The 9,756-nt window shown below is 31.9% G+C and overlaps 2 protein-coding genes across 2 annotated transcripts; one reads left to right on the top strand and one right to left on the bottom strand.

Annotated features, from left to right (window-relative positions):
• Nucleotides 1-1,288: 1,288 nt before the first annotated feature.
• On the top strand, nucleotides 1,289-2,246 carry LOC126745265 (COMM domain-containing protein 4). Its single transcript, XM_050453027.1, has one exon. The coding sequence runs from the start codon at nucleotides 1,551-1,553 to the stop codon at nucleotides 2,109-2,111; it is 561 nt and encodes a 186-aa protein (XP_050308984.1). The 5' UTR covers nucleotides 1,289-1,550; the 3' UTR covers nucleotides 2,112-2,246.
• A 5,956-nt stretch (nucleotides 2,247-8,202) lies between these two features.
• On the bottom strand, nucleotides 8,203-9,575 carry LOC126745078 (synaptotagmin-6-like). Its single transcript, XM_050452766.1, has 5 exons — nucleotides 9,286-9,575; nucleotides 9,117-9,206; nucleotides 8,973-9,060; nucleotides 8,688-8,822; nucleotides 8,203-8,634 (listed from the first exon to the last, which is right to left on the bottom strand). The coding sequence occupies exons 1-5, from the start codon at nucleotides 9,300-9,302 to the stop codon at nucleotides 8,542-8,544; spliced, it is 423 nt and encodes a 140-aa protein (XP_050308723.1). The 5' UTR covers nucleotides 9,303-9,575; the 3' UTR covers nucleotides 8,203-8,541.
• Between the last annotated feature and the right edge of the window lie 181 nt (nucleotides 9,576-9,756).

Below are 9,756 nucleotides of genomic sequence, written 5' to 3'. Positions count from 1 at the left end.
GTGCTTTTCAAAACGAAAAAACTGTATACACCAGAACAGCTGCTGACTCTTTATAAGGCTCAAATACGCCCTTCCCTCGAGTATTGCTCGCATGTCTGGAGCTCTGCACCCAAGCATAGTTTAAACCTGCTGGATTCTATACAGAAGAGAGCTATTCGTCTTATCGACAGTCCAGAACTGACAAAGAGTCTGGATAGTCTGGAGCACAGGAGAAAGGTGGCCGATCTCTGTTTATTCTACCGTTATTATCACGGTAAGTGCTCCTCTGAGCTGGCAGGCCTGATTCCACCTAGGGCTGTTCCGGCAAGAAGGACGCGTCTAGCAGTTGCGGCTCATCAACATCGAGTCCACCTGCCTACTCCAAGGACGTCGCTGTATCGGGACTCATTCATCTGGAGAACATCTTCTTTGTGGAACGGGCTTCCACCTCACATATTTCCCGACGCATACAACCTACAGCGATTCAAGATAAATGCCCACAAATATCTTCGCGTAAGCACCACTCCAAGAGTGACATAGGACTTTCCTCTTGTGCTTGTGTTTACCATTAAAAAAATATATATAACCTTTTGCCACAACCTATATAAATTCTTTTTTGCAAACAAAGCTCTTTATGCAACAAAGCTCCTTATTAAATTAAGTTGTAATTTTATACATTATGGAGTTTTATACATAATTTTATACATATGGAAAAGAAAGACTTTTTATATCTTATTTAATGTTTTAAACAATCTGGTAATTTGTAATAATAATAATAATAATAATAATAATAATAATAATAAAGACTTTTATTTCAATAAATATACATTATAAATACAAGATTCTAGTCTAGTCTAGTCTAGCCCTAAAGGCTACTCTAACTTAACTTTTTATTGTATAACTTTTGAATTTTTTGCTATAATCCCTTCTTATAATCTAGTAGTACATTTTGTGAATATTTTTTGTTTAAATTCTGAAACTCAGGCCTAGATGTATGTATCTAGTAGGAAATATATGGGTTTTCAGAAATTATAGTAAGCAAATAGAAAAAAACGATAAATCAAGGACTTTATTTAATATGGGGACAAAAAACTTTTTCAATCTGCCTTCTGTAGTTTCCTAAAGAACCACAGATTTTCCTACTAATTTTAAGCGCACGGTATAGTAGAGCGAAGTTCAAATTTGGCGCCATAGTTAAATTTTAAAAGCGCACTATTATGACGTCATAACCCCATTTTCAGTTTTGGTTAGTACTACTCCTCGACATTCAGAGGACGCAACAGGCAACGACGTTAAGTGTTTTATTGACTTTTATGGGAGATTCCTACCGAATAAATATTAACCTATGATCAATATTGTTGTTGTTTATGAGTTTATATTTATATGAAACTAAAATTAAGCATTAAACGATAATACCATAAATCCGGCCATTAACAGAAGTTCTGGTGAGATATTATTAACTTCATTGTTAAAATTATAATTTCAAACTAATTGAGATTGTAATATATAAAAAATCCTAAAAGCCTTAATCTAACCTCAAAAACCTCTTCTATTATTTTGGCTTTATAACTATGAAATTCCGATTTAACGGAGATGCAGATTGCCCTGACTGGATCTTAGCGGAAATCTACACACTATCAAGGCTGTCTTCTGTTAAACTGAAATCACTGGCACAACTGGTCATCCAGGGAATCCTTACTCCCCCAATACAAATAGAAAAGGTGGAAAAACTCTTCACTGAATCCAAACTAGATGTGGAGCTAGACCTAAAATCATCAATAGCATGCCTAAATTACATTTTATCAGCCTCAGTGCGGTACGGTTGTAACAGCAGTGCTTTACAGTCTGAGCTTCAGCAGCTCGGCTTGCCAAGGGAGCATAGTAATTCTATAAAGAGAGTTTACGATGAGCATAGTGCTACATTGGCAGAGAACTTTAAAATGCAGTCATTAAAAGTGAATAATTTAGAGAGTATTTCAGTGGAAACTGATCCAGAAGTTGGTTGTGTGCTGACTTTAGGAATAAATGGTGAGAAAGTAACAGCAACTTTGCCAGAAAGTACTCTGGATGGTCTTTTAGCTGATTTGAAGCATGTTAGAGGGATTATGGCAGAGTTAAAGGCATCTGGATAGGAGAGTCTTGGTATAAGTTATATTGTTGATTAAATATTTTATTTTTATTTATTCACCTACTCAATACAATTAGAATTTTTACAAAATTGATAGTGAAACTATGAGCCAATTCTTTATTAAATGTGATATGTATAATTTACTTCTTTTTTTTAACCTTTATTAAAAATCAAAACCCTGGTCTACTAAAAGTCTAAATGCATCCAAGTAACCTGCAGTCTCTATGAATGAATCCTGGTTGCAGGGTGTTTCTCAACCTCTTTCTGAACCCTGATTTAGTGATTTAAAGGGGGTGATCCTAGAAAACCTTTGAACTTCAACTCAATATCCTAAGAGTATGTTTTATAGGCTCAGGCCATAAACACATTAAAATGTATACTTATTAAAACCTCTGTTACATACTTTTAAACAGTGAAATATAGAGTTAATCACAAACTATAGATCCATTGCTGTAACAAGCACATTAAGCAACCTGGTTGAAAAGTGCATTAAAATAAAACTACAGTCTTTCTTAGAAAGTAATAACTTGTTTTCAAAAACACAATTTGCTTTCAGAACAAATGCCTGTACTAAAAATGCAATTTGCTGGGTAACAGAGATCATTGTAAGTAACTTTGATAGGGGTAAAAAAGTCTTGGAATATTTTTGATTTGGCCAAGGCCTTTGACACTGTAGCGCATCATATTCTACTAGAAAGGATGGACAAAATGGGAATTAAAAGTAATGCAAAGTAACCTCATAAAATCGTTTTTACATAAAAGTTCACAAAAAGTTGAAGTTAGAATTTTTTTAACTAATTCGATCTTTGTTGAGTATGGTATGCCACAGGGTGTGCTTGGTCCCTTTCTTTTTAATGTTTATATTGATGGCATACTCTCGATTTTGGATGAGGGTGAAATATACTGTTTTGCTGATACTAATATAGTTTTGATTGTAGGGGAAACATAGCAGACAACTGACTATTAAAAAGACAGGGATTGTTATTTCAAAAATAAAATGTTACATAATAGTTTATTGTCATTAAATATTGACAAGATAAAATTTCTTACTTTTGCTGAGAATAGTGGAAGTGGGAAAACATTAACTGACTTTCAGAAATTGCAAATGCAGATTGTGGACCTAAATATGAATGTTTGTGATTCTGGGAAGGTGGAAAGAGTGAAATATATAAAATATTTGGGTATATAGGTAAATGTTTAAAATAGACCAAACATTTGGAGTATGTCACTACAAAAATAAGAAATTTTATGAATTATGCAACATATTGGCTTTTAAACTACTAAAAACAATTTACATTTCTCTTGTGGAGTCTCTTATCAATTATTATGGGATAATTGTTTGGGGTAGTGCCTGCAAGAATATCTTAAACAGTTTAGACATTGCTCAAAAATATATAATAAAAATAATTATGTTTAAAACAAAAAGATAACCGAGCCAATTATTATTCCAAGAAAGTAACCTTTTAAGTGTGGAACAACTATACATTAAAGCTATAATAAGATTTATGCTTAATAATGATTGTTATAAACATGTAATAACGTATAATTTCTGTACAATTTCTGTCAATTTCTTGACATCTGTAAAGTATGTTGCTGCAAAAAGGCATGTTAGCTTCATATGTCCTCTCTATCCTAAGCTACTATATAATGACTTATCCAATGATCTAAGAGGTAAATAGAGTTAAATCACTTAAGGAAATAAGACCAAAGTAAATTGCTTGATTGTCCAATTCTTTTTGTTTCTGTTATGCATTTTTAATATTTTTTAGTGTTCAAGTTGTGGTATGCATAAACTTAAGATTTGAATGAGAATGTGTTTATTTATTGAGTTTTGCTTTTTATTTCGGTTTTCTTTGGTTTGCTTATGCCTATAATAGCCATTTAAAAAAACATTAAAATAGTTGAATCGCCAGCAATCACAGATCCTTGATCCATATTGTTGGCAAAATATGTTTAGTGTGAGGAAAAAAAAAATTAATTTGTAAGTTAATTGTAATATTATTGCTGTGGATGTGTACCTGAATCAAAATAAATGAAAACTTCGATCATAGATTACAATTTGCCAATGCAGTAAATCTTTTGTGATTATGTAAATATTGAATAGAGATAAACGTATCAATATTGTCAGTACTAAAAATAAAAAGAATAATATTTAACCTAATAATAAATGTCTTTGTGGCTGTGAAATATGGATATGCCAATAACTATTATCAATAAAAGATGGATATATTATGAAAAACTTGTAAAAACAAAACTCATAAATAAAAACATTCAACTTAACTGCATCAATTTGGATTCCAATTATCAAGGGGTACTTACGACGCTGTTAGCTATTGCTATAATAGCTTTCTTGGAAAAGTGTATTTAAGTGTGAATGAGGGGAGGACTTTGGCAGGAGTGTTCTATGATTTCTCTAAAGCTTTTAATTATGTGGATCACAGGACACTGGCATTAAAGCTTGAAAGATATGGTTTTCAAGGCTCAGCTCTTTCCTGGATTAGGTCATTTCTGAAGGATCACTTCTGTGGTGTTTAAAATCTCTAAAACTATCTGGAACATGTCTTAGGGGAAATCTTCGGCGATACTCGCGGACAGCCGCTAAAGAACTGCCATTATACAAACCATAAACAAAATGCATGTCAGCTAACTCTTGATTTGTAAATCTATCCATAATTTTTGAAAAATGAATCACAAAAAAGAATTAATTTACTTTGCCAAAGCAAATTTAAAAAATGTGAAATGTCAACAAAACATTAAACAAAATTTAACAAATAAACTAATTGTCAACAAACACAGCCAACTATTATTTTACAAGATGTTATTTGTAGTTACTTTTTGAAATACCAATTCATGATTTATTAGTAATTGATTTTTTCGAAAACGGAAGCTCCTATCGAAATTAGACATGAGCACCTTTTTTATGTAAAAATGTTTGTTATTTTCAATTCTAATAGCAAAGTTATCACGGAGTTGCTAGAAAAAAAGTTTTAACAATTTAAACTTTACCGACCACTTATTTTACACGACCCTGTATACATTTTGACAAAAATGGTTGCAATATCAGTTTTTAATAAAACCAATAGTATATGTTGAAAATTTCAAAAGATTACAACTAGGCGTTCCGGATATATTAACAGAAAAACCATCTTTAGCATGATTCATAAAACACCCTGTAACTTAAAAACGATGCACTTTTGAACCATACTGTATATGGACTTTTTGTCTTATTTTTAGACAAAGATGCGGGTGGTAAAATATTGCGATGTAATTTCGGGACACCCTGTATAGGATGGGGGGAATATAATGATGAGTAGTAAGAACTTAAAAAGGTCTTCAAACTTAACAAAGTTGATCCTTACATTATGATTTTCTCTGTCCAGTGTCACGGTGATGTCATACACACTACTCTATAGTATACACTCTATGGAGACAGATTTAGCATCATCTCTGTATTTGATTTCTCCAATAATATCATTGTGTTTTTGATCACATATATTTGGTTTCTATCATCACATATAATTAATTTTTGTTGATTCTAGCAATCATTTTGCAATACTTTGTGTTCCAAGGCTATTCAGCCTTCCATAGTTCCAAAATCATCTTTGTTTCCTTTTTTTACTGTAATTTTTGAGAAATATTTCTCTTTGTAATTGGTCCCATATATTTTTCGACTTTTATTTAATAGAGTATATTAAATATAAGCTATATTTTTAGTCCAGCTTCAAAAATTAGTTAGCACTAATTATGCCTTTTTTTAAATTTTTGGTTTAAAGTCTAAATGTATGTATAAGTATGTCTTCAATATGTCAGTAAAAGAAATATTTCTTCAAAATAAACATCAGTCCTAGAATATTTTTGTTGTCCCAATACTTGTTTATTGGAAAATAATTGTTTATTGCACCCGTTTTTCTAATTTTGAATTATAATCAGGAGTATTTAAAACACTTATGCTGTAGTGGATATTATTTGTTAGATTGAGTGGATTTATGTGATGGTATTAAATTGAACCTAATGTGTACCTGAAACATGAATGCAATAATAAAGATATACTTCTATCATACATAAAATTTAACATACAGTGCATCCCAAAAGTTATGTCTAAATTCATTTAAAATTCAGAGGTGTGTTCGAAAAAAAAACGCTCGGACCCGTCGATTAATATTTCAAGTTGCGCATTTTTGTACGTGAAGTTTGTATATACAGGATTGCTCAAAAATAAATTACGACCATCAACTTAATTTTTTCAAATGAAAGCACCTTTTTTTATTTCATTTTTGAATTTCGCGTGGAATTCTATGTACGTTTCATGCATCATGTCCTATACCTAAGTCAACAGTTATCAAAAAAAAGACGACCAAACTTTATTATTGAAGTTCACCTTATCTCCGAGAATTTTTATACAGAGCAAAATTCCATTAATTCGTGTTTTTTTTATTGTTGGCTGGTGACCGTGTATTTTCATAGAAACTGTATGACAGTTCTATGCCAAACAGATATTGTCAAGTGTGAAGTGTACAAGCAAAGTTGCGGTTTTCACAATGGTTAAGTTAACGGAACGAGAAAAAATAGAAATCCTGTGCATGGTTGGGTTTGGTGATAGAACACGTACTCAAAGAGAAGCTGCTCAATTATTCAATGAAATCCATCCTGATCGTCTCGTCTTCCGATATGTCAAAAGGTGGTGAGTAGAATAGAGGCTAAATTTAGAAAATTCGGTCACGTTAGAGATCTGCCGAAATCTGGTCGTCCTGCTCGAGATGAAAATGAACAACTTGACGTTTTGCTTTCCTTGGAAGAAAATCCATGCACTCTTCTGTCGCAGATTAGGGCAAATTTACACATGGCGAAATCTATAGTTCACCGAATAATTAAAAAGCACAAATATCACCCCTACAAAGTTATTCCTGTGCAAGAGTTATTTGATGACGATTTCAATAGGCGAAATGACTTTTGTAAATGCTTACAAAACATATGCAATCTAAATAATAATTTAGTAACAAATATTAATTTTTTCCGATGAAGCCACGTTCTGTTTGAATGGTAGTGTGAACAAACAAAATTGTCGATATTGGGCAACAGAAAATCCGCCTTGGATGATGGAGGTAAACACCCAGTACCCTCAAAAACTAAATGTGTGGAATAGTGCGCGGAAGAGTAATAGGTCCCTTTTTCTTTGAACAGACTTTCACGGGACAAGTGTTTCTCGATTTTCTCCAATTTGAATTAGGTCCAGCATTACTAGCTTTATTTCCAAATCCATTGGACCCAGACTATCCTGACGAAGAATTAATTTTCCAGCAAGATGCCGCTCCTCCGCACTATGCTGCCACTGTGCGTACATTTTTGGATGAAACCTTTCCCAATCGGTGAATAGGAAGGAGAGGACCCATCGAATGGCCTGCTAGGTCGCCTGACCTAACACCAATAGACTTTTTTTTGTGGGGATACCTCAAGTCGAAGGTATTTGTTAATAGGCCAAATAATCTAGACGACTTGAAAGAGAGAATTCGCAGAGAAGTGCGCGCCATAACTCCGGAAATGATTGAAAATGTACAACGAGACTTTATTGATCGCCTTGGATATTGTTAAGCCGTGAATGGCAATTATTTTGAACATTTAACTTAATTTTTGTTCTTTTTTTATTTGTTACATGAATCGTCTTTTTTTTGATAACTGTTGACTTTGGTTATAGGACATGATGCATGAAACATATGTAGAATTCCACGCGAAATTCAAAGATGAAATAAAAAAAAGGTGTTTTATTTTGAAAAAATGAAGTTGATAGTCGTAATTTATTTCGAACACATCCCTGAATTTTAAATGAACTTAGACATAACTTTTGGGATGCACTGTATACAATTATTATAGCTGAGATTTCTTACTGATTTCTTACGTTTACTACAATTGAAAATGGGCAGCCTCCTTAAAGAAAACAATAATTTGAATTATAAAGGAAAATTTATTTACACTGTTATTACTAAAAAATAAAATGCAACTTTGACATTATTTTAGAAGAGTCCAAGTTAAAGCGATCTAAACATGATTAAAATAGTGAAACTCAGTACAAATCGTGGGATAAAAAAAAACAAAATAAAGATGATGTCTATAAAATATATTTAACTAAAAACATACGTACACTTATTTAGCAAGTATCTTTGGAATCAGTTTTGAGGTTTTTTAAATTATAATTTTGTCAATAAAATAAAACTCCCATAGATGTAGATTATGTAAGCTATTAGTGTGGATTAATTATTGTTCATATATGTTAAAATATATTATAATACAGGCATCTCTCATCTTTTCTTTGTGTAGGAAGGTAATATACCTTCCCCTGATCTTTAGTTCTACTTTAAACCATTGTTCTAAATATCAAAATTGTAAAATGTTCTTAAAACTAATAATTAAGTTTTTAATTGTTAACATTATTCACATTCTTAACTTTCATTTGTCCCATTTGCAACCTTGGAGAGTTTAAACAGTCTTCTGTGAGGTAGTACTAATCCCAATTTATCTAAGTCAATCACAACCTATAAAAATTAAGTGATTTTTTTTGTTAAATATAAAATAAGTAAAAATTTACCTTTTCAATGGGTTCATTCCTAATCATTCCTTCCTCCCAAACAGAAACCTCCAGCTGCTGATCAAACAGCTCATCTTGCGGTATACTGAATTCGAAAGTTTCATCAAAAGTTGGATTTTTCAATGATTTAATTACCTAAAAGAAATTCCCAGAATATTTATATTTTTAAGTAAACCTCTTCAACATATTATCTTTTTAATATCTTAATCGTGAAATATTACTCGGAGCTTATTAAGATTTACTATATATTTTGAATCACATCTTTATTTATAGATTTTTAATTACCTGCGTTTTCCTTTTAGTGTTCTTGTGTCTTTCTGGTAAAAGATAGAGCTTGACGTATATTCCCCTTGTGTCATCAGAATATAAACCCCTAGAAAATAATATATTGTAAAAATAACTTCTAGGTAGGCATTCCTATAAACTTACTCAATTTGATGTACGCTTACTACTAGTGTTTGCCTTTGAACACTGTATCTTAAGGTTAGGTTGATTTTTTCTGAAGACAGAATATCTGAACTGAAATTATATTAAGAAAAATTTTAAAAAGTTTAATTGAGTAATATTGAATTAAGCGGTATTCTTCTCTTCTAATTACCCTGTAATTATTTCCATATTTTTCTTGTACACAACTCAAGAACGATGCAAAACGCACGTTAACACTCCGAACATTTGCTCAACTAAGAATCCGAAAGCTTATCTGCCAAGATTTCGATAAGGATTAGCGTGAAATCAAAAAATAACAATTCGCCTTTTGCATGATTTCCAGGTACTACTCGAAAACAATCTTATCAATGTTATATTATGTCGTATTCCTTTATAGTACCTATACTCTCAGCCTTGATTTGGCTTTGCTGACTACTGTTTGTTGTTGACGACTTGAAATTGACGGTCAAACAATAATATCGGTTACAGTATTTAGATATACAGATTATCTAATAAATTATATTGGTGGATGATACGCGTGTGTTATAGTTATACAGGGGCGTCCCTATAATAGTCGCCAGGAGGCAGGTGAACTTATATTTAATGTTTATTTTGGTCATTTGCATACATAGATATTGTAGCG

The sequence above is a fragment of the Anthonomus grandis genome, chromosome 15 (genome assembly GCF_022605725.1).
Source record: "Anthonomus grandis grandis chromosome 15, icAntGran1.3, whole genome shotgun sequence".
Classification (NCBI taxonomy): domain Eukaryota; kingdom Metazoa; phylum Arthropoda; class Insecta; order Coleoptera; family Curculionidae; genus Anthonomus; species Anthonomus grandis.
The sequence above is the reverse complement of the archived record's forward strand: the minus strand, read 5'-3'. Positions and strand labels throughout refer to the sequence as shown.

Bases quoted from the DNA above. Each gene is read 5' to 3' on its own strand.
- LOC126745265 (XM_050453027.1), top strand. From the start codon at position 1,551: ATGAAATTCCGATTTAACGGAGATGCAGATTGCCCTGACTGGATCTTA.
- LOC126745078 (XM_050452766.1), bottom strand. The intron at 9,061-9,116 runs GTAAGTTTATAG...ATTATTTTCTAG, and splicing joins GTAAGCGTACATCAAATTGA to GGGTTTATATTCTGATGACA. The intron at 8,823-8,972 runs GTAATTAAAAAT...AATTTCTTTTAG, and splicing joins ACACTAAAAGGAAAACGCAG to GTAATTAAATCATTGAAAAA.